Source organism: Oncorhynchus kisutch, linkage group LG6 (genome assembly GCF_002021735.2).
Source record: "Oncorhynchus kisutch isolate 150728-3 linkage group LG6, Okis_V2, whole genome shotgun sequence".
Taxonomy (NCBI): Eukaryota; Metazoa; Chordata; class Actinopteri; order Salmoniformes; family Salmonidae; genus Oncorhynchus; species Oncorhynchus kisutch.
In genome coordinates, this window is record NC_034179.2 from 49,502,384 (window position 1) to 49,529,668 (window position 27,285).

Below are 27,285 nucleotides of genomic sequence, written 5' to 3' on the forward strand. Positions count from 1 at the left end.
GCCCAATGGGACATCTCTGGGAGGAAAATGCGCATATAGTTTTTATGCCGATTTTAGAATATGAAAATCGCATAATCGTCACCTATTGGATGGAGACCTAGCTGGTGACTGCAATGGGTTTAGGCGAGGTAGCCAGAGAATGTGCATGGATTTTCATTAAAGGCTGGCCTGGTACAACTTGATCAACGTGGTCTGCTCCCTTGGTGTCAACTTTTACGCATTAAAATTGTCAGAGGGAATATGATGTTGCAAGCAATGGAATACTAAGGAGAGCTCAGTGTCCAATGACATCTTAAAGAGTAGAATACCTTTTGAATATTAACTATTTTGATGTTCTGGGCAACCAATGGACCCTCGGAAAAGGCCGGGCATGCTAATGTCAAATTGACAGCTGCGGAATTGGAATCCAGCAACAGCATTGAGCCAGCAGGAGGAATGGGTTCGGTACTGGCTACAATGTTGCGCAGCTGTAACCTAACGCTTGCTGTGGCTACTTCGAATATCATGAATATCAAAGACTGAAGTAACTTTGAAATTAAAGAATATATGCAGAATATTTATCCGTACTTGGATACTAAATAGGAAGGAACGCCTGAAAAACGATCGGAGAAGAGTCAAAGAGCAAGGAGAACGATGTACGGAGCGTTTTCTTTCCCAATGACAGCGGAGCGCAGACGGAATAAGGAGCGCCTTGAGGCGAGTTTGGCCGGTATATGTGAGTTGGAGCTACTGAAACAGAGCCAGGAATGCCTAGTGCTCAGCGCCCTCTCCATCCGGGACTCTGTCCCAGGACGCCCGGCATGGGGCAACCTCCAACCGACCCGGCCTTCTCCCGACACAGCCAACTGTGCGCTGGAGGACTTGAGTTATAGGCGCCAGCCGGTAAGACTTTCGTATTTGACTTAAAATTGCATATTAAATCGATAAGAAAACATTTTCGTATCGATCTAATTCATAGTCTCTTGTTGGACATTTTTTAAATCAATTTGGTATTAGTGCGTGGTTATGCTTTTCGTGCTCTTGGAATTAAATTGGCTCATAGCCTAGTGTATCTGTGCTGAATAACAGTACCATCACAAATGTTGACCCGACACCCACATAGAGTGTGCTCAGAGCGCGGGTGACCATTTAAGGCAAACTTGGTGTATTCTGCGCTTGTGTTTTTTCATTCCATTGTCTATTGAAGCTGTTTCGAAAAATATGTTCACCTGGCTATATTTTCGATAAGTCTTGTTTTGAAAAGGTCGGACCGTGCCCACCATCATACTGTAGCATCGACCCTGAAGGTTGTTCATAGTTTCGGGGATAATCTTAGTGTCCACCATTGGTTGGGACACCTGTCAATTATTTATCTAGCCTACTTGGTAATATTCCTATGATGAACTATAATATCTCCATATCTTTTATTGTGTTTTACAATTCGTATTTATCTTTCTGATTATTATTTATTTAGGCCTATTGCAGGTTATCTCCTGACTGCTTTTTTAAGAGAGATTGGCCGAATTCTAAGAATTACCTAGGCTTAATTAGGTATGCCTAAAACACATGTTAAAATATTTTTAGAATTTAAGATATTTGTGCAGTCATTGCACAGGCAGTTGTTCATTGACCAAGCAATGTTGCCTGGCTACCCAGACTCCTTGCTCTAGAAATACACTGCCATGCCCATTGATATTAGTTTATTCTCAGCAATAAGTCTTGATCTGACTACCTTCCCTACCCTTCACCAAATGAGAACACATTCGTGGCCATCTGATTGGTCCAGAAACCGATGGGTTGGGCCAGAGCCAGAATACATGTAGGTAAAGTGGCCGTTTGAAAATTATCCTTGCTATCAAGAATCCTTGGGACATCCCTACCCCATTGAAGTTGAAATGTAAAATGGTAAGGGTTAAGGTTTCGAGTTTGGTTGTCTGTGGCTCAGTTGGTAGAGCATGGCACATACAACTCCAGGATCGTAGGTTTCGCGACCCACTGAGGCCATCAATATGGAAAATGTATACATTCATGACTGTTAATCGTTTTGGCTAATAGTGTCAGCTAAATAGCATATATTATAGGTAAGGATTATAGTTAAGGTCAGGGTGAGGGTAGGGGTTAATGTTAGGGTTTAGGGTAGGGACTTCCCAAAGATTCCGGATAGCATTGGCCGTTAGAAAATACGTAATTAGCTTTGATACTCTGATTGGTTGGAGACGATCCAATCGCTGATGACTTTGTACAAGCCCCTCTTGCCCCTTGTCACCATAAAAGTGTTGGGAAGATCAGCTCTTTTTACTGACTCTTGAAATTTTCGACTCGTTCAGTCAAAAGAATGAATCTTTCGACTCATTTAGTTCATTTGAGTCAGTAATGCCCAGATCACACAGGACCCCCTATCGGCCAATGATGAACTGAAAACTCGAAAAACCGAAAGAGTCTACAAGCCTCTCGCTCACATGTCCTTCACCATAGGGGGCTTATTGGAGCCGTCCTTTCTGACGGAGACTTGTAAACGTGGGCTTTAAACTATTTATATTTGATTGCTAGTCATACAACAAATATACTTTTTTTTAAACATTTGAAACGAGGTCTGGTTGTGGCCGCAACCGGACTAGATTGTGAACGACTCTTGGCGGAGTGCATTGCTTGTCTGCCGTGAGGGTGATGAGCACAATATTGTCCGTGGACTTCAGCCACCCAAATGGTTCGCTCTCGAGTTCCAGTTTGTTGAGCAGAGGCCATCTATGTTTTGGTTCTACAAAGCGGTGTCTATAATAACATTCAATATTCAATTAATTGCATTCATTCTTGCACCACGCGATCAACTATCAGTCTGTTTCTTCTCTCTGCTGCCGGCAGCATGATCTATTTTCCCATCGTGCAGGTGAAATGAACAACTTAAATGAAACGGGTCACTCAGAAAAACAAATCATGACTCTCGAATCAGTAAAAAGAGTAGTTAAAAAAGAACAAATCGTTCATGAACTGCACATCAGTACATCACAAACAACTTCAATGGATTTGCAGTCTCAGACTAAAGTATGTTGCAAATGACAGAGCAGGGGAAGAATTTGCTGTGAGTTGTCAGGCTACAAGTGCTGTACTTGATGCAAGTGTTGCTATCGCCTCATCATGGTCTTGGGTGGTCTCCATAAAGCATGGATTACAATAGCATTGGTAAACAAACAAGACAGGACAACATGTGCAAATTTTGCATAAAGTATTATTTTCTCCATTGATTAAATTGGTGATATGGGGATAACCTGGACATGGCTTAGAAAATTTGCCACGGGCTACTAAAATAAGAACCATATATATATATATATTTTACCCCCCTTTTTCTCCCCAACTTCGTGGAATCCAATTGTTAGTAGCTACTATTTTGTCTCATCGCTACAACTCCCGTACGGGCTCGGGAGAGACAAAGGTCGAAAGTCATGCGCCCTCCGAGACACAACCCAACCAAGCCACACTGCTTCTTAACACAGCGCGCATCCAACCAGGAAGCCAGCCACACCAATGTGTCGGAGGAAACACCGTGCACCTGGCGACCTTGGTTAGCGTGCACTGCGCCCAGCCCGCCACAGGAGTCGCTGGTGCACGATATCCCTACCGGCCAAACCCTTCCTAACCCGGACGACGCTAGGCCAATTGTGCGTCACCCCACGGACCTCCTGGTCGCGGCCGGTTAGGGTGCAGCTAGCGCTGCAGTGCCCTTAAATTAACCACTGCGCCACCCGAGAGGCCCCTGAAACATATATTTTATGTTAAATACAATTTGCTTGCCACGGCAATGAACTATCTCGCTGCCTATAAATAGCATCTTAAAAATTGCCTCCAGCATCAAGCGAGAAATTGTATGTGAATGTAATCTAAATGGTTTCCTTGCCTTTTAGCTTTCCATCTAATATAGACTGAAAAACGACACGCATGACTTGCACACAACCCCTATATAGAGGTCACTTTAAATCTCTGTCTCTCTCTCAGTCGCTTCGGGACACTGTGTGAAGAATAGCCACAGATTAACTGGAATATTGATAGGCCATTGTGTTGTTCATTTTGCATCGTTCGGTGCCCCGGGTGGTCGAGGTTTGCGCGTTTTAGACCATTCCATTGGTCCACATAGTGAGTCATGCAAAACAAACTCACTCAATGATCACCTTGTGGGCAATTTGGTTAGGCGCTAATGCTTGAAATATTTTTGAAGGATTGTCTTTGTGGGTTTTAAACAATAAATCCTTCAAAATGTTCATTATGTGGACTATCCAGTATGACTAGCTGATGATTTTATATGACTATTTCTACATAAAAGAAAGATATTGGGCCATGCCGTTTCGGGGCCCAGATTAAGCCTAATCCTAAAAAGCATGTTCACCGGAGATTCTCAATTTTAAGTCATTTTTGTCCAATGCTTAATCAGCGCAGCACAAGTTATTCCTGGCCCACAATATATGCACCAAGCAAAAAAATCGGCAATCACTATTTCTCCAAATGCTTTCCTACATGTTACAAATTCATCATTGGGAGCAGATCTCCAATGGAGGAGCTATTCATTAAGTTACGTATAGGTCAATCAATAGGGAATAAGGATTTTGCCATCTGACCTCCTCCCCACATAAAGGGCTGTGCATCCCAAATGGCACCTTATTCGCTATATAGTGCACTAATTATGACCAGAACATATGGGGCTCTGGTCAAAAGTAGAATGTAAGGCATAGGGTGTTTTTTGGAACACATCCAAGCTGACCCATTGCAGATAGCCTGCTCTTAGACCAGACCTCACATCTGCCTGATTCATAACCAAACAGTGCTTGATTCTCCGTCTGTAGTGTGATAAAGATAAGGCAATAACCAGGGCCAGGTGTAAGGGACTGCTGTGTGTTTGTTTGTATGACTGTGTGTGTGGGCATGTGTCTGTGTGTGTCACAGGAGAAAGTTGAGTGTGTGTGAGGAAGATGCTGCCATGTGGTTAAGGTTGGAGGTGTGTGTGCGTGCCATGTGCGTATGAGTTTGTGTGTGTGTGTGTGCATGTGTATTTGTGTGTGAGCAGACCCTCCAGGTTTATTCCTGAGGCAGTGGTGCTGACAGCCATCTTAAAACAGATAACAGCTGGGAAATCACATATGGTCCCCATTTCAGAGGAAAAGTGTGTGTTTGTGTGTGTGCTTAACAGATAAAACGGATGAATGTGTTTGTGTGTGTACATGGAGGGGGTTTGGAGGACAGATTGTGTGTATTGTATTTGTGATATCTAATCAGTGCTGCTATGTGATATCAATGTATGTGTGGGAATGTTATTCACATAATATGTTTGTGTGTGTGTATGTGTGTGGGCACACGCGTGTGTGTGAATGTGCATGTGTTTGTCCTCCCATTAGCAGGCTGTACTGTAAGCCCCCCCATGGAGCCTCTTGCAGCTGTGTGGCCATGTGTCACCGGAGCTTCTCATATTGTGACACTCACACTCTACTCTAATGTTTAATGTGTGTGTGTGGGTGGGTGTGTGTGTTTGCGTAGCCTGTGTGTGTTTTGTGTGTGTTTCATGCCTAGCTGTGTTGGGTAAACATTGTGGAGTGTCAAGCGAGTGTGTGTACAGAATCAAAGCAGTAGAGCGAGAGAGAGAGAAGGGGGGTTGTTGTCACTTCTCTCTTGTTGTGGGGTCTCTAGACACAATCTGGGGTGAAGTTTCCCCTAGGTACACATCTATGATCAGATTCCCCTCCCCAATCCTAAACATAACCATTAGTGTCTATGGACAACTTCACCCTACTCCCTCTACACACAGTTCCAGAGATGAGGGGAGTGGGTAGAAGCTCCAAACCACTGACGTAGGGTCAGATCTTTTTCCATTCCCCTAATGGTTTGTATAAGGGAGTAATTTGATCCCAAATCTATGGCTAATGACAACCTTGACCTCGAACCCCCCACCATCTCCAACCTCCTGAAAAGAACCCCCATGTTGGCTTGAGGTGAAAATACGTGCAACATAATTATGGATCTCCTCTATCACCACCACCCCCCCCCCCCCCCCCCCCCCCCCCCCCAGCTCCACGGAGGCCGACTACCAACCTCAGTACCCAGCTTCAGGGCTCCCTGCTAGGCTTCGCTGAGCAGCAGGCTGCCTTCCCTCCCCTGCTGGGAGTTGGAGGATAAAGCAGGGGCATAATTAGCCGTACTCAGTGCTGAGAGAAGCTGTTAGCGGTTGTTAGCAGTGAGCCGCGATGCAGGCTGTTAATAATTGATGGGAACAAAAGGTTTAATTGCACAGGAATCCTGCCTGAAGAGAAACATAAGTGGAAGCCGGGATGAGGAGTGTGTGTGGACTCGAATGGAGCATGCTTGTGGGTGTATTGTAGCTGGGTAGAAAGGGATAGGAAGTTGTATTGTATTGTAGTGCTGGTGTCTGTCTGTTAGGGTGAGTGTTTTGTTTGGGGAGTGTGAAAGGGAGAAAAAGGGATAGGAGAGGGCTGAATAATTGATTAAGGGAGATGGAGATGCTTGTGGAGATTGATTTAGTGTTGCTCTAAGGGGATTGCTGTGTGACTTGCCTTCAATCTCTCTCACTCAGTCGCTCCTCCGAACTCTCTCTTTCTCTCCTTCTTTCTCTCAATTCAATTTCAATTTAAGGGGCTTTATTGGCATGGGAAACATATCTCCTTTTTTCTCTCCTGTCCTTTTCCCCTCAATTTCTTTTTCTATCCCACTTATGGAGAAGGCACCTCACTTTGTTGCCGTGACAACGCTAGGGGTGTTACGTCATTTGGTTTACCTAACAAGCTTAAGGCGGTGTCCCAAATGGCATCCTATTCCCTTTATAGTGCACTACTTTTGACCAGGGCCCAGGGAATATGGTGCCATTTGGGATGCACAGTTAGAGTTGATTTTACTTTGGGTGCTTCCAGCAGGCCCTTTGGGGGCCCCCGTCATCAGCAAACACAAACACACCACTGTGATTTGACCTGTCAGAGGGCCCTGCACAAAGGCAGCGTGGCCTCCCGCGTACTCACACACACTACACTGCTCCACACCGCACCACACCACAGCACACTGCACAGTGTGGGGGCTTCTGTTTGAGCTGGATGGTTTTGTGCCCTCCAGTGTGGTCTGTATGCACGTGCGTGTGCTTGAGCGAGAGTGTGTGAATGCGGGTGTGTGCACACTATTGAACAACTCACAAAGCAAAAAAGTCTATACAGTTAAGCACAATGTGACTTCATTCAGCTGCACCACTCTGGAAACTCTGTGTGCACGTCCCCAATGGTACCATATTCCCTATATAGTCCACTCCTTTTGACCAGGGCCCATAGTAACCCAGCAATATAATACTTTATTAAAGGATAAACCCACTCCAAAACGATATTTTGGTATTTTGTTCATTAGTCCACACACTGTTGATACAATCCCAAAATGTTTTGATTGTCAGCAGTCAAGTTTTCAATATATTTTACATTCAAGAAGCAATGTGAAGCAACTTGCCACATCAAGATGATGCCGAACTAGAGGAAATATGGGAAGGTTCGAGGCCCTCAGGAGAGGTACTAGGAGTTAGGCTAGACTCCCAGAACTTGCAGGGAGAATGCATCTAGATTGAATCACTTTTTAAAGATGGCTTGAATCATTTAGACTAGGGAGATGAACTGTATGTGAGGTAGGGGAGGGGGAGAGAAAGACGCTTTACTGTAACTCAAGGCAATTGCTGTTTATTAATATGTTTTAGATTATGAGCCTTTTCAGCGTTAATAATGATGGTATTTGGAAACAAAGGTTCTAACGCTGAACTGAGCTTTAAGATTATTTTGGGAAACCGGTCCCAAAGCTACTTACAGGCGCAATTAGGGTTAAGTGCATTGCTCAAGGGCACATTGACCGATTTTTCGCACAGGGATTTGAACCAGCGACTTTTCAGTTATTAAACTAACGCTCTTAACCGCAAGACTACCACAGCCTTGTGCGTGTGGGGTGCGTGCGTGCGAGAATTACCTGAGTTAATGTCATGCATGCGCTGGATAAAAGGACCTGTGTGTGGGTTTAGGAGCAACTCATGTGAGACCGCATCGGTTCAATAGGCACTTGCTTCCTTTATACACACATACACCTCACAGCTTCTATGTGTAATCCCTAAGATCAAACCTCTGTAAACCCTATACAGGTCAAACTACAAAGGCTCTGGTCCTACGTATATCCTCGGATTAACACTCCAAGTGCACCAGTCAACTCCACTTACAATCCATTTAGTTCACATGGAGAATAGGGAAGTGTTCCCCTGCTCTAGCAGGCTTTTGTTCCAGCCCAGAACTATCTGTCGTAGTACTAAATTAAATCAAATTGTACTTGTCACATGTGCCAAATACAACAGGTGTAGACCTTACTGTGAAATGCTAACTTACGAGCCCCTGACAGAGCAGTTAAAAAAAATACGGATAAGAGATAAAAGTAACAAGTAATTAAAGAGGAGCAGTAAAATATTCAATATATACAGGGGGGTGCCGGAACATAGTCAATGTGCAGGGGCACTGGTTAGTTGAGGTAGTATGTAAATGTAGGTAGAGATTATTAAAGTTACTATGCTTAGATGACAACAGAGAGTGGCAGAGGTGTGGAGAGGGGAGGGGGGCAATGTGAATAGTCTGGGTAGCCATTTGACTATATGTTCAGGGGTCTTATGGCTTGGGGGTAGAAGCTGTTTAGAAGCTTCTTGGACCTAGACATGGTGCTCCGGTACCGCTTGCTGTGTGGTAGCAGAGAGAACAGTCTATAACTAGGGTGGCTGGAGTCTTTGACAATTTTCAGGGCCTTCCTCTGACACCGCCTGGTATAGAGGTCCTGGATGGCAGGAAGCTTGGCCCCAGCGATGTATTGTGGAGTGCAATAGAGACTTCATCATCTGTGGATCTGTTGGGGCATATGCAAATTGGAGTGGGTCTAGGGTTTCTGGGATGATGGTGTTGATGTGAGCCATGACCAGCCTTTCAAAGCACTTCATGGCTACAAACATGAGTGCTACGGGTCGGTAGTCATTTAGGCAGGTTACCTTAGTGTTCTTGGTCACAGGGACTATGATGGTCTGCTTAAAACATGCTGGTATTATAGACTCGGAAAGAGAGAGGTTGAAAATGTCAGTGAAGACACTTGCTAGTTGGTCAGCGCATGCAATCAGTACACGTCCTGGTAATCCATCTGGCCCTGCGGCCTTGTGAATGTTGACCTGTCTAAAGGTCTTACTCACATCGGCTGCGGAGAGTGTGATCACACAGTCTTCCGGTACAGCTGGTGCTCTCATACCATGTTTCAGTGTTATTTGCCTCGAAGCTAGCATAGAAGTAGTTTAGCTCATCCGGTAGGCTTGTGTCACTGGGCAGCTCTCGGCTGTGCTTCCCTTTGTAGTCTGTAATGGTTTGCAGACCCTGCCACATCCGACAAGCATTAGAGCCGGTGTAGTATTTAAAAAAATATATATATTTCACCTTTATTTAACCAGGTAGGCAAGTTGAGAACAAGTTCTCATTTACAATTGCGACCTGGCCAAGATAAAGCAAAGCAGTTCGACACATACAACGACACAGAGTTACACATGGAGTAAAATAAACATACAGTATAAACAAGTCTATATACGATGTGAGCAAATGAGGTGAGATACGGGACGTAAAGGCAAAAAAAGGCCATGGTGGCAAAGTAAATACAATATAGCAAGTAAAACACTGGAATGGTAGATTTTCAGTGGAAGAATGTGCAAAGTAGAAATAAAAATAATGGGGTGCAAAGGAGCAAAATAAAGAAATGAATAAAATAAATACAGTAGGGAAAGAGGTAGTTGTTTGGGCTAAATTATAGGTGGGCTATGTACAGGTGCAGTAATCTGTGAGCTGCTCTGACAGTTGGTGCTTAAAGCTAGTGAGGGAGATAAGTGTTTCCAGTTTCAGAGATTTTTGTAGTTCGTTCCAGTCATTGGCTGCAGAGATCTGTAAGGAGAGGCGGCCAAAGAAAGAGGCGGCCAAAGAAAGAATTGGTTTTGGGGGTGACCAGAGAGATATACCTGCTGGAGCTCGTGCTACAGGTGGGTGATGCTATGGTGACCAGCGAGCTGAGATAAGGGGGGACTTTACCTAGCAGGGTCTTGTAGATGACATGGAGCCAGTGGGTTTGGCGACGAGTATGAAGCGAGGGCCAGCCAACGAGAGTGTACAGGTCGCAATGGTGGGTAGTATATGGCGCTTTGGTGACAAAACGGATTGCACTGTGATAGACTGCATCCAATTTGTTGAGTAGGGTATTGGAGGCTATTTTGTAAATGACATCGCCAAAGTCGAGGATTGGTAGGATGGTCAGTTTTACAAGGGTATGTTTGGCAGCATGACTGAAGGATGCTGTGTTGCGAAATAGGAAGCCAATTCTAGATTTAACTTTGGATTGGAGATGTTTGATGTGGGTCTGGAAGGAGAGTTTACAGTCTAACCAGACACCTAGGTATTTGTAGTTGTCCACGTATTCTAAGTCAGAGCCGTCCAGAGTAGTGATGTTGGACAGGTGGGCAGGTGCAGGCAGCGATCGGTTGAAGAGCATGCATTTAGTTTTACTTGTATTTAAGAGCAATTGGAGGCCACGGAAGCAGAGTTGCATGGCATTGAAGCTTGCCTGGAGGGTTGTTAACACAGTGTCCAAAGTATGACTCGATCTAAGTCCTGTATTGATGCTTTGCCTGTTTGATGGTTCCTCGGAGGGCATAGCGGGATTTCTTATAAGCTTCCGGGCTAGAGACCCTCTCCTTGAAAGTGGCCGCTCTAGCCTTTAGGTCAGTCCGGATGCAAACCCAATCCATGGTTTCTGGTTGTGGTATGTACCTATGGTCACTGTGGGGACGACATCATTGATGCACTTATTGATGAAGTCAATGACAGATGTGGTGTATTGGAGTCTGTGTTAGCAAAACAGTCCTGAAGCTTAGCATCTGCTTCATCTGACCACTTTTTTTATTGATCTAGTCACTGGTGCTTCCTGCTTTAATTTTTGATTGTAAACAGGAATCAGGAGGATGGAATTATGGTCAGATTTGCCAAATGCAGGGCAAGTGAGAGCTTTGTATGCATCTCTGTGTGTTGAGTATAGGTGGTCCAGAGTTATTTTCCCTCTGGTTGCACATTTAACATGTTTATACAAATTAGGTAAAATTTATTTAAGTTTCCCTGCATTTAAGTCCCCAGCTACTCGGAGCACCACCTGTGGGTGAGCGTTTTCTTTTTTTGCTTATGGCGGAATACAGCTCATTCAATACTTTCTTGGTGCCAGCCTCTGACTGTGATGGTATGTAAACAGCTACAAAGAATATAGATGAGAACTCTCTCGGTAGGTAATGTGGTCTGCAGCTTATCATGAGAAACTCTACCTCAGGCGAGCAATGGCTCGAAACTTCCTTAGATATCGTGCACCACCTGTTGTTTACAAAAATACATAGACCGCCTCCCCTTGTCTTACCAGACGCCACTGTTCTATCCTGCCAGTACATCGTATAACCAGCTGGCTGTATGTTGATATTGTCGTCGTTCAGCCACGACTCTGTGAAGCATAAGATGTTACAGTTTTTAATGTCCCGTTGGTAGTTTAATCTTCCCAATACCTCATCCATTTTATTGTCTAAAGATTGCATGTTTGCGAGCAGAATTGAGGGGTGTGGGGGTTTATTCGATTGCCTCCTACTCCTCAGAAGGCAGCCCGCCCTCCGGCCTCTCTTTCTCCGCCGCCTCTTCACGCAGATCACTGGGGTCGGGGCCTGTTCCCGAGGGAGTTGTATGTCCTCCGCCTCGGTCTCGTCGAAGTCGTGAAAATAGAAAAAGGATTCCGCTAGTCTGTGGTGAGTAATCGCAGTCCTCATGTCCAGAAGTTATTATCGGTTATAAGTGACGGTAGTTGCAACATTATGCACAAAAATAGTACAAAGTTAAGTTACAAACAACGCAGATAAACAAACAAAAAAACACAATCGCTTGGGGGCACGTAAAACATCTGCCTTCTGCTCCGACGTCATTATTACCCTGATAACCCTCAAATTAGTTAGTGTTCATCAATCACCCACTCTAACATCTTTACCCTCCCACTTATTTTCCCTCCTCCTCCTCCTCCTCCTCCACTTTAGCAGTTAGAGTTCCTCTGAGCACAAAACCTGACTCAGTCTTACCAGAGAGAGAAATGGTGGAGGGGGTAGTGAGAGACTGACATCCCAGGGTGGTATGTTTGCATCCCTTGTTCCCCCCCCTCTTCCCTGAGGTTGTTGGACCACCCCTGCCCCTGACTGGAGTGGCGGGGCCAGCTCCTTGTCCGATGAATCGCTCCACTGTGGAACCCTGGAGGGGAGAGAGGAAGGGGGAAAGGACAGGCCACTAGGGTTATAGGAAGGGGGTGACAGTTTTGGAGCTGACATTTTGTCAGAGTGATTGACATTTAACAGAAAAAAAACGAATTTGTGATGAAAAGATACATCTCTCTATTTAATGCTGTCTTGATCTCTCTCTTTCAATTGAATTCAAAAAACCTTATTGATTTAGAAAGTTAGAGCACTTACATTGTCAAAGCAAACATAAAACAAGGATGGTCTTTCTCTCTTCTCTCTCTTATCTGTTTCTCCTTCTCTCTATTTACATCTCTCTCCTCTCTCTCTCCCCAACTCTTCCTCTCTTCCTCCATTTCAGCCTCTACCCTTTCCTCTTGCCCTTCTTTCCAGTAAGTTCCCCATGTTTAGCTGGATGGATCAGCATGCCTGTGTTTTCATCCCACAGCTCCCCTGCTTTTATATGGTACTTTTTACTGGGTGAGAAATACCTGATTCAAACAGGGATGCCCAGTTCGTTCTCAGCTGCACTGTGGAAACCTTCCCCACTTCATCAGATGTTTGGCTCCCCTGGCGAGTCTAACAGCTGTGTGTGTGTGTCGTGTGTGTTGGGTTGTAAAATGTGTGCAAGTGTGGGTTTGCATTTGACATGTACAATGTGTGCAGGTGTGTGTTGTCAGTGTCAGCTTGTATGCCCCTGACATCAGCATAATTCCCCCTCTCTTTCTCCTCTGTATAAAATATGGCACATTATCTCTGCCATATTACCCAGTAGGCTTTTCTGCCTTCTCAGCTGGTGGAACCATGCCGATGTTATGAGCCAGCAGTGTGTTTTTGTGTGTTTGTGTGATTCAGCAGTGATTAAAACCTTGCTCCCACTATCTCCTCTCGGACATTCCTAGAAAAAGTAAGTCATCTCCCAATGCTGAATTTGTATTTTTATCCCTCACCTGAACCAACAAGATGTGTATAAGCTGTCTTTCAGAACAATCCTAATGGTCGAAAAGCGATATATTAACTGATTAGAACAAGTTAAGTGCTAGAAATCAGCTCTTTACTGTTCAATGTGTATATGGAAACTTTTAGATTTGGTCTTAGATCATGGTAAGCATGTAAGGTTGGAGAAATCATCTTACTCTGTACACATATAGGGTTGAGTTGTGTCCTTCATTTGCCCTCTCTCACTCTATCTACCCCCTCTCTCTTTTTCTCTCTTTCTCCCTCGCTTCCCTGCTATGAGCATTTCGGTAAATGGACGCTCGATTGGTTGATTGATTATGCAATTTATTTATTGATTGAGTAGGAGATGCTCAAGGTTTGCCCCCTATAATGCTTCACTAAGAGATTTGAGAGTGGTTGTCTTGTATTTTACTCCCCCCTCTCTCCCTCTCCCTCTTCTCTCTCTCTGGTTCTCCTTCTTTCTGTAATATATTCGGTACTGCTGTGCCGCTCATGGGGCGAAGGCTGAGGCCTGTTGTTTTGACAGTTTTAACCTCCTCCAAAGCCGATGCTGTTCCCATCCTTCACCAACCATTTGTTTGAGAGATTTGGCAGAAGCTTTGTGTGTGTGTGTGTGTCCGTGTGTGTGTACATGCGCAACCGTGTATGTATATCCTTGTATCTCAGTGTACATCTGCCTGTGGGGGGAATGACATGTTACTATTCCACTGTTTTGTTCATAAAAAAATATGTTGTCACATAGGTGCAGTGAAATGTTGTTTTACAGGGTCAGCCATAGTAGTACAGCACCCCTGGAGAAAATTATGGTTAGGTGCCTTGCTCAAGGGCCCATCATCTTTTCACCTCGGCTCGGTTATTCAAACCAGCTACCTTCCGGTTACTGGCCCAACACTCTATCCGCTAGGCTACCTGCCGCGTGTTGTAATAGCAGTCTGCAAATGTGAAGGTTGTTTGCGATCTGGTATTGTCTCTGGCTTTGTTTCTGACCCTGGGAGATGAGACCGTGTGTGCGTGTGTGTGTGTAGAACATCCAAATACAGTCTCTAACCCTGATTCTATTTCTCTCTTTGTGTTCCAGAACAGTCTACAGTGTAGTCCTTGGGGTCTGATGGCATCTCTGGAGCAGCAGGTTGGAAAGCTGAGGGTTAATACAGCGGATAACGCAGTGGAGCCCCTGACTGACATGGTGGACAATCGGCCCCGCTCAGGTAACATAACACTACACACATTGGACCCTTGAGTATGGTTGCAAAATTCCCAGGTTTTCCAGATATCACGGTTTCAAGATTCCTGGAACAGGGAGCAAGCAGGAAATCTGGGAATCCTCCAACTGGGATTTCTGGAAAACCTGTGATGGTAAAGTTACCAGAATTTTGCAAACTTTTCCGTAAGCCATTTGTTCAATCTATCATCTTTCTGCTAAACAAAACACAGCCATTGTCGGTAGTATGACAGAAAGTGTAAATGGTGTGATCTACTATGTGTAACGGGGGTGGTTGCGTGATGAGTATCCTTACCCAAGAACAGAAGACTTGTGTTAGCTCCTATAAGCTAAACTACAGGACTGTTTTGCTATCACAGACTGGAACATGTTCCAGGATTCTTCCGATGGCATTGAGGAGTACACCACATCAGTCACTGGCTTTAAGTGCATCAATAAGTGCATCGAGAACGTTGTCCCCACAGTGACTGTACGTACGTACCCAAACCAGAAGCCATGGATTTACAGGCAACATTCACACTGAGCTAAAGGGCAGAGCTTCCACTTTCAAGGTGCGAGACTCTAACCCGGAAGCTTACAAGAAATCCTACCATGCCCTGCGACGAACCATCAAACAGGCAAAGCTTCAATATAGGGCTGAGATTGAATCATACTACACCGGCTCCGACGCTCGTCTAATGTGGCAGGGCTTGCAAACTATTACAGACTACAAAGGGAAGCACAGCCGGGAGCTGCCCAGTGACACGAGCCTACCAGACGAGCTAAATCACTTCAATGCTCGCTTCGAGGCAAGCAACACTGAGGCATGCATGAGAGCATCAGCTGTTCCGGACGACTGTGTGATCATGCTCTCCGTAGCCAACGTGAGTAAGACCTTTAAACAGGTCAACATACACAAGGCTGGGGGGCCAGACGGATTACCAGGACGTGTGTTCCGGGCATGTGCTGACCAACTGGCAGGTGTCTTCACTGATATTTTCAACATGTCCCTGATTGAGTTTGTAATACCTACATGTAACAAGCAGACCACCATAGTCCCTCTGCCCAATAACACAAAGGCAACCTGCCTAAATGACTACAGACCCGTAGCACTCACGTCTGTAGCCATGAAGTGCTTTGAAAGGATGGTAATGACTCACATGAACACCATCCCAGAAACCCTAGACCCACTCCAATTTGCATACCGCCCAAACAGATCCACAGATGATGCGATCTCTACTGCACTCCACACTGCCGTTTCCCACCTGGACAAAAGGAACACTTATGTGAGAATGCTATTTATTAACTACAGCTCAGCGTTCAACACCATAGTACCCTCAAAGCTCATCACTAAGCTAAGGATCCTGGGACTAAACACCTCCCTCTGCAACTGGATCCTGGACATCCTGACATGCCGCCCCCAGGTGGTGAGGGTAGGTAGCAACACATCTGCCACGCTGATCCTCAACACTGGAGCTCCCCAGGGGTGCATGCTCAGTCCCCTCCTGTACTCCCTGTTCACCCACGACTGCATGGCCAGTCACGACTCCAACACCATCATTAACTTTGCAGATGACACAACAGGGGTAGGCCTGATCACTGACAATGATGAGACAGCCTATAGGGAGGAGGTCAGAGACCTAGCCGGGAGGTGCCAGGAAACTACAGTGGACAACAGGAAAAGGAGGACCGAGTATGCCCCCATTCTCATCGACGAGGCTGTAGTGGAGTAGGTTGAGAGCATTAAGTTCCTTGGTGTCCACATCACCAACAAACTAAAATGGTCCAAACACACCAAGACAGTCGTGAAGAGGGCACGACAAAGCCTATTTCCCTTAGGAAACTAAAAAGTTTTGGCATGGGTCCTGAGATCATTAAAAGGTTTTAGAGCTGCAACATCGAGAGCATTTGCTCCGCCTCCGACCGCAAGGCACTACAGAGGGTAGTGCGTACGGCCCAGTACATCACTGGGGCTAAGCCGCCTTCCATCCAGGAACTCTACACCAGGCGGTTTCAGAGGAAGGCCCTAAAAATTGTCAAAGACCCCAGTCATAGACTTTTCTCTCTAATATCGCATGGCAAGCGGTACCGGAGTGCCAAGTCTAGGACAAAAAGGCTTCTCAACAGTTTTTACCCCCAAGCCATAAGACTCCTGAACAGGTATCAAATAGCTACCCGGACTATCTGCATTGTGTGCCCCCACCTAACCCCTCTTTACACTGCTGCTACTCTCTGTTTATCATATATGCACAGTCACTTTAACTATACATTCATGTACATATGTACATACTTCCTCAATTGGCCCGACCACCCAGTGCTCCGCACATTGGCTAACCGGGCTATCTACATTGTGTCCCGCCACCAGCCACCCACCACCCGCCAACCCCTCTTTACGCTACTGCTACTCTCTGGTCATCATATATGCATAGTCACTTTAACCATATCTACATGTACATGCTACCCCAATCAGCCTGACTAACCAGTGTCTGTATGTAGCCTCGCTACTTTTATAGCCTCGCTACTGTATATAGCCTGTCTTTTTACTGTTGTTTTATTTCTTTACCTACCTATTGTTCACCTAATACCTTTTTTGCACTATTGGTTAGAGCCTGTAAGTAAGCATTTCACTGTAAGGTCTACACCTGTTGTTTTCGGTGCACGTGACAAATAAACTTTGATTTGACTTGATAAGCTAATGCCTAGTATTTAGCTCAGTGGGCTAACACAGTCTTGTAGTGAGCAGGACACCCAGCTTCCAACCCAGTCTGTCACATATGCATGGTAGTGAGTAAGTAAGTCAAGGTACTATTCACACATAGCGGGGATAGGCCTAACCATGAGCCTGCTCTAGTTCCAACCCTCCATGCTCTAGTTCCATCTGAGCACGTCACCATCTGATGCTGAGGCAGAGAGAGAGATTACCAAGGCCCATCTAGTTTCTGTCCACGGCTCAGAGGCTGACATCATTATATGAGGTGGTTTGGTAGCCTGGCAGCAACAAAAGCAGGCAGACACGTCTGCTCTATTTTAGAATGGTAACTTAAATTACCCCACAGTGGGCCTATTACTGCTCCATATAGCTATCTCACCCCTATCTCACCTCTAACTCACCTCACTCTTACTGTATAGTACTGTATATTTCGCAATAGTCCTTTTGGAGCAGTGGCGGTCGGTGTCGTTTAAGATGAGGGAGGACGATAATAATTGTTCTGACCATGGCCTTATTTCTATTACAGCATATTGGTTGACTGTCATTCATATTCCATTCACCCAGCTCAATGTAAAATTGATTGGTTTTAGCTACTACATGAAACTCAAATGTTCCATTTACCCATCCTAAGGGTACTACAACCTAGCCTATGAATGGCATGTTGCAACTTAGGTGCACAGGTAGCGAGAAATTTGAGTAATCAAGGTGACAGACAGTGAGTGACACATTCAATACCACCTTGCACACTCTTGCCTGCATCTAGCTGATCTAGGGTGTGATAATTCGTCAAAAGTTTAAAACTAGAGTTTCTATTGGAAAAATGCAAGTATGTTTATCCCCGTTTCGTTCTGTTTGCTTCCGTGTAAGAACGTTTTTCAACAGAATCGGCGGTATGAATACACCCATGATCAAACGCAAACACAATTCACTGTCACAGTGGCCACATACAAACATCCTGATCACTTTGATCATTGTAGCTATAATCTTTCTCGCATTTATGCGCTCTCCTCCTCTCATCTTTTCCCTGGCTTGGACTTCAGTGCACAACACATCAGCTGTCTGTAACCAGGCGAAAAAACCTTTCCAAGCCAAACCTTCACATCATAACCGCTAACTGCTACACAGCCTACATCATTATCACCATTATTAGCTAAAGTCATAGTCAACATAGCTACTCGTAGTAAACCCGCTACAATCATGCAGTACAGTCAGTAAGCAGTGTTAGCAGTTACATGGGTGAGCCGCGGGTGGCAATAAATTAATAAAACCAAAAGCTTAGACTTGGAAGAGTTCCAGTGTTGGATAGCCATAGCGATCTAGCTAGCATTCCTCTCTGTTTGAGACGGGTGTTTGAGTAGGCTAAACTAGCTAGCTGTTTTCGCTAGCTAAGTGAAAGTGAAAAAAACATACAACAAAATATCTCTCTCCCTCTCTCTTTTGAAGAAATTAATTTGTTCAAAACTGTTCAACTATTGTCTTTCTCTCTCTTTGAGTCAGCTATTCACCACATTTTATGCACTGCGGTGCTAGCTAACGGTAGCTTATGCTTTCAGCACTAGATTCATTCTCTTATCCTTTGATTGGGTGTACACCATAATCAGTTCATGCTGCAAGAGCTCTGATAGGTTGGAGGGCGTCCTCCGGAAGTTGTCATAATTACTGTGTAAGTCTATGGAAGGGCGTGAGAACTATGAGCCTCCTAGGTTTTGTATTGAAGTCAATGTACCCAGAGGATGACGGAAACTAGCTGTCCTCCGGCAATAACATGGTGCTACCCTACAGAATGCTGCTGAGGCTACTGTAGACCTTCATTGCAAAACAATGTGGTTTAATCTATTATTTGGTGATGTGAGTGTGTTTAGTTTTATCTGTAAAGGATAACTTTTTTTATATTTCACTATTTTTATTTTTATGAAATTCACTGAGGACGATGGTTCTCCCCTTCCTCCTCTGAGAAGCCTCCACTGATATTGAGGGACTGTCTAGGGCTGCGCTGCTTGTGTTCTTTGTGAATCAAAGCAGGAAACAGTTCCAAAGCCCACATTAAGTTGATAAATGCATTCAGTTTTCCGAGGGAGCATTTTTGCTGAGAGTTTAAAATGACTTGGCTTGAAGAGCTGTAAGCCGTCCAACGAAAATGTACTTTCAGCTCCAGCCGAAGATGCCAGGAGTATAAAATCCACGGCTAATATTGGGTCAATTACCTCAAAGTATGCACAGCCGGCTGGCGATTTGGAGATTGAGGATGGCACATTGAAAAACACTTTGAGAAGCCTTGAGAGTTTAAAAAAGGAAACATTGAGAGGCATCAAATGCCTTGAGGAATGCGTAAATGACTAACCTGCCGTTCACTTTCAACATGGAAAAACTTTGGGATACAAGGCCGCAGTATATCTGCTAACAGTCCTGTCTTCATAACTGAATGTTCATCAGCTATAGTCACACACAAATAAATGCTGTGTGAGTCTTTTGAGTGGGGTACTCTTTTGATCCAGACCTGACTACCAGCTCAAATCTCTGTTGTCGCTATTTCTGGGACCCAAATTTTAATCTTGAGAAAGACAATAATAAACAAAAAAGGAAAGGCTCACTAAAAAGATTACAATTCAATCTATAGAGAGGCCAATATAAGATGGACCCACCCACCTACAGCTGACAAAGTTTCAAAAGTGGTAGATACAAATGAAAATGGCAGGTTCTTTCTTTTCAAATCAGTTAGTGTTCCGGTTCATAAGAAAAGTAAACAATACAATGTATGCATACCCAATAACTGTAGAAACAACTATCCACAGGAACTACAGACTGTTGCACTTGCATACCAGTACTCCCAAATCGTCATTTGGCTGAGACGTGACTGGTATTGGCCCTGTGTGGCTCAGTTGGTAAGAGCATGGAGGTAGCAAAGTTAAGGCTGTGTTGGTTAATTTCCCGCAGGGACCTCATACACATACGAAAAATGTATGCATTCACTCTACTGTAAGTCGCTTCAGATAAAAACATCTGTTAAATTGTATACATGTGTTTGCAGGATTCTATGAGCTGAGTGAGCACCTGTCTCCTATGGGTCTGTCTGATTCCTCTGGGTTTGGAGAGCCCTCCCCCAGCACTGCCCGAGCCATCCGCATGGTCTACGCCAACGACAGGCCCAAATCAGCCGGTAAGTGACGACACACGCACACACACACACACCAGTGGAGGCTGCTGAGGGGAGGACGGCTCATAATAATGGCTGGAATGGAGCAAATGGAATAGCATCAAACACATGTTTGATATAGTTGATACTGTTCCGCGTCTGCCATTACCACAAGCCCGTACTCCCCAATTAAGGTGGCACCAACCTCCTGTGACAAACACACCATGCAAATGCAGTACAATCAATATAGCCTACAGGCATACCTAAGCGAAGAATTCAATGGATTTTATTCGTGTTTTTTATTCAGTTTCAATAACGTCACAGTTGCTCAGCAAATGCATTTACCCAGATATAGAGCAATATCCATTTATATTCTTGGGCATCTGTTTGATTAGGTCAGACCGCATAGTTACTAAATGTATATTAGTCCACATAGACAGTACAAGATGGCAACAATGATGCCAACAATGATGCCAAGCTGGCACTAAGTCCCCCATAGAGCAGCGGCCAGCAGAAGCACATTAGAGCCAGACACCATCAGACTCAATCAGTGCTCCCAAATAGCCCAGACTATAACGAGTTCTGGACGCGCGGCAAAACAAACACAAACCCATTTCTTTGGGTTGCATTAAAGCGAAGGACCTATACTAATGGATTCTCTTCTACTTGAGTTCCCCTCCGTAATTGGCTTCTAGCTATTAGATTAGGAAGACGTGCTCTTAAAGGTACACATGTTTAAGTTGTATAGTATTGCATTGTACTTTTATTTTCTGGACAATGCACTCCAATATCAAAGTTTGGCAGATGTAATGTCCATTTAAAATCAGTGGCTGCATCCCACATGGCATCCTATTTCCAATATAGTACATTAAACAGGGAATAGGTTACTATTTGGGACACAATGTTTTGTATAAGGGACTTGTAAAAAAAAGGGGACATCTTGTGCCCAGTGACTTAGATGAATGAGGGGACTGGTTGTGCTGGTGGAGGGGTGAAAGGAGAGTCTGCTTGTTCTGGCTTTGATGTGTAATTGCATCAGTGGACTGTCCTGCCGTGATTATGTAGAGGCCTTGATTATAGTCATGGGATTTAGACATGGCTGCCGTGTGCATACTCAGTCTGAGAGAGAAAACAGAAAGAGAAAGACCCACTGTACCATGTTAGAGACACGCACGCACACACACACACACACACACACACACACACACACACACACACACACACACACACACACACACACACACACACACACACACACACACACACACACACACACACACACACACACACACACACACAATGCCAGACATAAATCAGGATACAGGAGACAGTAATATGTTAAGGTGCAGGTTAGTTGGTCTGGCCTTGACTGTGGCTAGCTGATGTTACTTAAAGGAATGCTTCCCAGTGGGAAACAGGCAGACTAGCTTAGGGAAGACAGAGGTTGTGTCCCAAAATGGCACCCAATACCCTTTTATAGTGCATTACTTTAGTTTGACATAGAGTTGAGTAGAGCCCCGGTGTCCTACCTCAGCTGTTTATTCTATCTGTAAGGAGGATTCAACAGAACACTGTGTCTGCGCTGCTACGGGCTCTGTTGAAAAGTAGTGCACTCATTAAGTGATAATGCCCTAGAAGCCGTGGTTTGGAGGATATATTGGCACGGGTGTTGTTAGACCCGGGATGAAGTCGAGGGCATTTTATACAACAGTATACCAACATATTAAAATAGTGATTGACATATTTTCATTAAAAACTTGATTTTGATTCATTTATTCATGGTATTTTCTTCCTTCCATGAAACATAGTCGCCAACACAATTTAGGGTTGCTACCCAAGGCGGCTGGTCATTTTGGTTCGATTGGCATTGCTGCCAGCCAAGCCATCTGGTTGTTCATTCTATTGGCATCGTTGCCAGCCAAGCCGACTGCTCATTAGTTCTGTGCGTTCTATGCCAAGCTAGCCTAGGCCCTAGCTATCTAAGCTAAATGGCTGTAGCAGATATTTCAAAAATACTTTCATTTGAAAAAAACAACAAAAAAAAACTTTCATTTGAACTGATGTTACTCAATGAAACAATACCTTCACGTTGTTATCCCCGCAGCTGAGCGAGCTAGCTAGTTAATGTATGTTACTATGACAACCAGACCAACTTGTTGTTTGTCTTGTCCGTACACTTCCTATGATGAGGTGGAAATCAAAATGTTAACAATGTTGCAAAGGTCAGAGAGGCAGTCAGCAAGGTTTATGCACATTTCCGCTGTTGAAAAACAAATGTTAGGCTTAAAGAAATGGGAAATAATGTCCAGATGCTTTTACATTTTTATTGTATTTTTTACAGTGGATGAGCTCATAGGACAGTAGATTGCGCAGTGAGATGGAACAGTAAATCGGCATTTCACCATCATAGCCGGTGGTAGTTGTGAAATAGACACTGTCTGGAATGCGGTTTTAACCCATCAGCATCCAGGATTAGACCCACCCATTGTATAAATAGGGAATACATGCGATAAAGAGATCAGTCAAACACGACCACAACAATGGAAATGCCATGGAAAGGCTATTAAGGCTATTGTTTATATGTGTATTTCACCAATCAACTGCATTACAGTTACAAACGACTTTGACTACCAACACCAATTTATGTATGCTAGCTATGCTACCAGCTTATTCGAACAGGAGTTAGCATAGCAGTCACTTCTTCTAAACCTGAAAAGGTTATTCTAAATGTTAGGCAGCGAAAACAGCCAAATATTATATCCAAATCGGAGTCGAGTTACCACATTGTGGACCTGCTACGATACATCAATCATGACTGATATCCATATTTGTTGAATGTGCGCCAATCCGTGTCCTTCTTCTATACCCCACGGTCTGCGTTCCTTCGACCTCTTTACCGCATCTATGGGGTGCCTTTTAGAACACAGCCTGTGTTCTGTCTGTAACCGTTGGCCACAATAAGCAGTGTCCGGTGTTTCTGCAGCTGTGTGTATTGTACTCACAGCTAGGGCTACGTCCATGGTCCCTGGTGTATGTTTGCTCATTCACACTAGTGGGTTTGTTTACCTACTTCCCACGACCTACCCTGTTTTAAAAAAAAAATAAGGTTCCAAAAAGGTTATTCAGCAGTCCACATAGGAGAACCCTTTTTTTGGTTCCAGGTAGGACCCTTTTTGGTTCTAGGGAGATCACAATTGACCGGTTGGTGACGACTATGAGGACACTCAAAGAACCCTTTTAGGTTCTAGATAGCACCTTCTTTCTCTGAAGAGTGTAAATTGAATTTAATTAAATACATTTTCTTAATCCCACGTGGGGAAATTGGATTTGTCACCAGCAAGACACATACAGCAACAACATACACATGCATACATTGGATACACATAGACAGAGCACTGATGGCTGGTGAAACAAGCACAACCCATGACATCCTTGTATTATTGTATTAGTCCCTTGGCTTAGCCAGCACCCGTGTTTTGCAAATAGTGACAAATTTGGTCAAATTCATCTGGGATAAGGGTTAAGTCTCAGTTGTGGTTAGAAACATTTGTTTACCTGCAGGGTTACAATAATATTTTAAGGGGTTTAGGTGGATCAGGTGACAAAGCTGATTTTTTTTTTTTTTACAGATGCTCTCTAGTGCGCCAACAACCATTGATTTGTACGTTTTTGACAGTGATTACAAAATCACGCTTTAGACGCAGCCTTAGCCTATATCTGTGGGGTTCTCTGTGTGTCACAATCCCAAATCTTTTTGTGTCTGATTATAACCGTGTTACTGGTTCTGTTTTCCAGGGGAATTCTTCGGGGCCAATCGGGACAGACAGCCAGAATCCGGGTCCCGCCCCACAATCCCCCGCTCGTTCTCAGCCCCCTACCCCACCCTGGAGGGCATCGCCGAAGGGGCTAGCGAAGGGGAGGGGGAAGACGAGGCCTGGCCCTGGGACACCAGCAAGGGGCCTGGAGGAGTGGTGGAGCTGGGGGGAGATACGATGGAGGGGGAGCCCACGGAGGAGGACTACCGCCAGGCCCAGCGTGTGGAGACCTACATCCTGGGTTTGATCCAGCGACGTGCCCTGCCCCTCCGGCCCTGCAAGCCCCGCACCAGCCTGGGTCTGCATGAGGCCCGCACCGCCATCACCGTGGCCCGCCAAAGCAGCGTTTGCCGCAAGGAACCCGATCCTCGGCCAGCCACTGACTCCATCCCTGACCATCACTCCCACTCCAATCCCCACCACGCCACTGCTGCGGTTTCCCCCAGCAGTTACGAGCGTCCCCCTCCATCCTGGGCCTGCCGCAGCCTGGACCAGGAGCCTTTTGCAGTCATAGCCCTGGTCCCTGAGGACCCCCCACACCATCACCACCAGCACCCCCACCCCCACTACCCCCAATTCAGGCGGACCCCCCTGGCCAACACCTGCTCTGCCTCCCTGGACTACCCCTGCGGTGAAGCTCCATCCCAGGAACCTAGCAGCAGTGAGCCCGACTCACCCCAGCAATTCCACAATGGCTACCCGGCCCTGCCCCCATCACGCTTGCCTCCCCAGCCAGACGAGCAATTGGTCAATGCCCAGTATATCCCTGCCCAACCATTCCGGGCTACCACCACCAGAGCCTCTGCACACTCCCACAAGGGGCCCAAACCCAGCCGGGGCACCTATTATCCAGAGAGAGGCTCCCAACAGCAGACGGCCCCACAGCAGCTGCAGCCGGCCAAGTCTAGAGCTGCTGCCAAGAAGTGTCGCTTCAGTGAAGAGAGGGAAAGGGAGAAGGAGAGAGAGAAAGAAAGAGACAGGGAGAGAGAGAGGGACAGGGACAGGGAGCGAGAGATGGAGCGGCCGGGAGGCTCCAAGAAGCCAGGAAGACGGGCCTGCAGGTCCCAGTCAGAGAACAGTCTCAATGGTCAGAGGGGGGTCCCTGAACGGAAGTACAACACGGTGGAGAGAGACGGGGGAGGGTCAGGGAGCAGCCGTGGGAGCCAGTCCAAGGGGAAGAGGCCCCAGCCGGGCAGCGCCGGCTACCGCCGCTGGCGCTCCACCCTGGATCTCAGCCAGGACGAAGCCGAGCAGCCTCCACAGCCAACCCCAATGCCCCCAGCCGACCATGGCTCCAGGCGCATCCGCAAACCCAGGCCCCCACCTTACACCTATGTCAACCCCCTGCCCCATCATCATCCCCACCACCCCCATCTGGAGTACCTGGACCGGGATCGTACGTACCTGTGTCGGCCCGAGGAGGGCTACACGCACCCGGGGCAGGGTGAGTCTGAGTCGAGTCTGAGTGAAGCCGACACGCCAGCTTCCAGCTCGCTGTCCAGCGATTCAGACGAGAGCGGCGGTCTGGTGTGGCCCCAGCAGCTGCCCCCTCAGCTCTCCTCCCCCACGCTGCCCTCCGCCCCGGCTGGGGCCCCCCTGCAGCCCAAAGCCTTCGTCAAGATCAAGGCCTCACATGCGCTCAAAAAGAAGATCCTGCGCTTCCGCACTGGCTCCCTCAAAATCATGACCACCGTTTAGAGCGCTACCCTGCACCAGTGTGGAGAATCAGCAGTGGGGATTAAGACACTTTAGTGACTCTTGCTATACATGGTTTCCTTTGAGGAGTAGCACTGTAATTTTTGGAGAGCAGCGGATATATAAGACAGCAAACATAACTCAGTGCACTGCCTAACTGTACATGCATACATAGATTCTTTAGCTTTCAGTGCAGCCTTCACAGGCCTCGGATCTGCCAACAACTCTCCTGAACACAGAGCTGAGCCTGAGCTCTAAACTCTGATCTCTGATCAGTGCAGCTTTTTGCTGTTGCCTGAGCCCAGCCATTTGAGGTCTGAGATAATATGATTTGTGGCTTGATTTGGTGCTAGTGGTCATTTGAGTGACTGAAGTGGACACAAAACTGGGATCCAGAGATTAAGCACCCCCATCCCCCCCTTCTAAAAAGACCTTGCACCCTTTCCAAAAAAGGCCCCTTTCCCTCCCGACAAACAGAGAGTACTGTGAACATGATATGAGCCCTGTGATGTGACCTGTGTCTCGGCATTAACGTGTCTGTAGCCTAGGTTGCATTCCAGGCTGACTACATGGCAGACATTGCATTGCATCAACCAATGGATACATGCCATGTCATCAACTGCGTAACGCAGTCAGGCATCAGATTGCTAAATCATAACATATGGTTAGCTGATATGTTACACACCTACAGTATCCAGGTGTTGTGAGATCAGGCACATGTCTGCAATGTAGCCTGGAAAGTGGCCCTCCTCTGCACATGCTCACCTGTGTGGTGTGGCGGACACACTCCTGTATTTATGAATGTAGTCTGTAAATAAAATGAGCTGGGACCATGGAACCTTTAGGGACCACAGCAGTCTTGTCTCTCGACCATCCGCAGTCAATGTGTGTTTTATTACATTTACATTTTACCAACTTGGCAAAAACGGGTTAATTCAATGTTGTTTCCTTGTCATTTCAACCCCAAAAAATCTATGTGATGATGTTGAATCAACGTGGAATTGCAAAAAGTAATCAACTTAAGGGCATTTTAACTTTTAACCTAAATCCAATGGCATGGTGAAATGTTTTGTTGAATTCACGTTAGTTGAAAACTCAAAACTAGACGTTGAACTGATGTCAGTGTCAAGTTGGTAGTCATTTAGCAGACACTCTTATCCAAAGCGATTTCTAATTAGTGCATTCATCTTAAGATACCTAGGGGGTGGGAGGTGCCATGGGATTTATTTAAAGAGCAACTTTTTTTCTACTGTAAAAATGTAGCAAAAGTGTTATACCTGAGTATGTCACAACGTCTATGGAGGTTGGGTTTATTTCAATCTTGCCAACAGTTGGCAGCACACAAGGAATCATCCTTTTGGAGTGAAGCTGTATGCAACCAGATTGTAATGCCCATGGTAAATGTGATTTGGCTTTGGATATCCCTATAAATTGTAGAAATATTGAAAGCAGTTCATGAGAAAATGAATA

At 45.6% G+C, this 27,285-nt stretch overlaps 1 protein-coding gene across 1 annotated transcript; it reads left to right on the forward strand.

Annotated features, from left to right (window-relative positions):
- The first annotated feature begins 417 nt into the window (after nt 1–417).
- On the forward strand, nt 418–26,690 carry LOC109892165 (dapper homolog 3-like). Its single transcript, XM_020484601.2, has 4 exons — nt 418–882; nt 14,340–14,469; nt 20,201–20,329; nt 24,101–26,690. Exons 1-4 carry the CDS (start codon nt 634–636, stop codon nt 25,816–25,818), a joined length of 2,226 nt encoding a protein of 741 aa, XP_020340190.1. The 5' UTR covers nt 418–633; the 3' UTR covers nt 25,819–26,690.
- The last annotated feature ends 595 nt before the right edge of the window (nt 26,691–27,285 follow it).